We start from the raw sequence: 2,437 nt of genomic DNA, 5'->3' as shown, positions 1-2,437 counted from the left end.
ATACCACGGCAAAATGTGCGCAGCATATGACGCAAAATACCAAATGAAATACGTACACTTCCAGGAAGGGGACTTTGTATTGATTCGCTATCAATGCGAAATGAATAAAATGACAGCACCATATGACGGACCATACTAAATAGTAAGAAAGGAGGGCCACAGGTATTTTGTCAGTATCCTTGATGGGAATGAAGCCCCAGAATATCCTAACTCGATCAGGAATCGGACTAGTCAAGAAGGTCATTGCTTCGGAGGAATTCACAACCAACAGTCAAGTCAACCCGCTGAGGAAACGCCATTCTCCTCGATATTAAACCATCGGCCATTCAACAGGCGATAGATCGCAGGAGTACCCACTGTATATGCATACAATAGACAGATGGGGAGCGTACCTGAACGCGTGAAACAGACATCGCAGATGTCAATATTCTTATACTTTACCGATAACGCACCAAATGCAAGCGAGGGTAATCCAGGCCGACAAAGTCAACAACAACTAGCACTGACGAACGATCAGCGAGAAACGGAAAGCGTACAAGGCGGAGAACTTGGACAGGTTTCACTGATACAGAAGAAGAAAAAACACTCCCACTTTTCTTACCTTGAAGCATTATTCGCTCACAATTATGAGGGATAAGAGCCAAAGAGTCGGTTTTAGAACTACCGTGGAGATACGATTTCTCAAGCCCAAGTTGATATCAACCGAGAGCACGGGTGAAGACTGACTCTGATGATCGTGGATCAGAACTCCCCGTAATAGTATATATCTATGTGATATGTATGATTAGATGATGGTGGCAGGTTTTTCATGTTAACCCTATAAGGGAAATATTTCCCTGTACAAAAACACCACCCTAAGATATTCTTGTACTGTAAGGTGTCACTTTTCGCTCCTACACAGGCTCAGAAGTACAAAGTTGGGGGGCTGTAGCATCTAGGGACCAGAATATCGAAAACACAAACCCAAACCTAAGACCACAGAATATCAATACTGAGTTTCGAGTCAGATCAAAATATTTCTGATATTAGAGCCATCAGAAATATAGGAATAATCTCATCTATTTCAAGATGGCAGTAGCATACATTCTTATTGACCAATGGGAACGATTGGTTATCGACTAGTAGCGTGAGCGGTAGAACCGGTAAGTTGAACCGGGGCCCCAGCGTGCGAGAGAAATATTAAAGTAGGAATCTAAGTTTAGTGAATTAGAAGTACAACCCACAAAGAACCATTCGCTTCTCTCGAACTATGGGACGTTTCTTAGCTGAGATAAACGTATTTGAGAATAGGTCAATTGTTTCCTTTGGTCGTATCCTTTCAGCTACTCTATACACTCTACAAAGAGACAGCCCAGATCATTCTTACACAAGCTACCACTGCTAAATGTTAATTGACTTACATTACTTTATATCTATTCCAATATGGTAGAATAACCCCATCAAAGTTTACAATACTAAAATATGAGCCGCCTCCACAAAACAATTTTATAAGAAGATTTGTTCAGACAGAGCTACTGCTAACGAAGATAGAATCATGCTCGAGTACCAAAAAATACTGTAAAAGGTACGGGAATATACATTGGAATCTTAAGCAGTTTATATCTCAAGTTTACCACGAATGCAGTGATGGGGAAGTAATCCGGATCAAGCGCTACGGGTACGCATCTATGCAAAGTATATATGAAGACAGCTGAAAGTGCCCGCACCCAAATCACCGGGTTTGTATGTGATTCACATGTGCAGACACGCCCTCCAGCTCCAAAAGGTGACGTGTAGTTGGGTGTGACTGTGGATCGTAGAGCTCCGCCAGGAATCGCCAAGGCGATTTCATCTGAAGGATCGTCGCTTGAGGTTCCGGGTAATACTCTGAATTCTCTGACAGTATTGCCAGTCGTTTGGTGTGGGACATTAGATTCCCACACCAGATTGCTGCAGTATATAGAGACACCACTATTACTGCTGTCGTTCGTTGACTGTGTATTTCTGTAGGACATGACCAACCTGCAATACTGGCGGAGTAAGCAGTTATGTCATCTGATCCCACTGTTTATGGAAGGCATGTAGCTTAAATTTTCAGCGCTCCATGGTGTGCCAGGTGTTGGGAATAAGTTACTGGGATCAGATCTTTGTCGGATACTCTTATCCTCTATTCTTGATAGAAATGGAGAATATCTCGTGAACGAACTGTCCAAGTAAAGCAGTGTAGGCTCCCTCGTCGACCTAGCTTGTCCGCTGTCAGGTTGAGTTTGCCCATAAATTATGCCAAAGCGAAATGCTATTGGATATTAGTAGTCAGGCAAAACTTTGCCAGTCGTCGAAACTGTGAGTTCATTGGGCTCGAAGCGCTGCGTCTCTTTTGTAAGCTATGCATTTCTGTCGATGAATTTGTCACCCCGAGCCATATCTCTCTGCTGTCGAAATTGCAGAGAAGTGTAAA

The 2,437-nt window shown here is 42.9% G+C and overlaps 1 protein-coding gene across 1 annotated transcript; it reads right to left on the bottom strand.

Moving 5' to 3' along the window:
- Positions 1-1,499: 1,499 nt before the first annotated feature.
- Positions 1,500-2,386, bottom strand: SARC_06403 (hypothetical protein). The gene has a single exon (XM_014299699.1). The coding sequence runs from the start codon at positions 1,992-1,994 to the stop codon at positions 1,533-1,535; it is 462 nt and encodes a 153-aa protein (XP_014155174.1). The 5' UTR covers positions 1,995-2,386; the 3' UTR covers positions 1,500-1,532.
- Positions 2,387-2,437: the final 51 nt, after the last annotated feature.

This window comes from Sphaeroforma arctica, assembly GCF_001186125.1.
Source record: "Sphaeroforma arctica JP610 unplaced genomic scaffold supercont1.455, whole genome shotgun sequence".
Taxonomy (NCBI): Eukaryota; class Ichthyosporea; order Ichthyophonida; genus Sphaeroforma; species Sphaeroforma arctica.
This window is presented reverse-complemented; position numbering and strand designations above follow the sequence as displayed.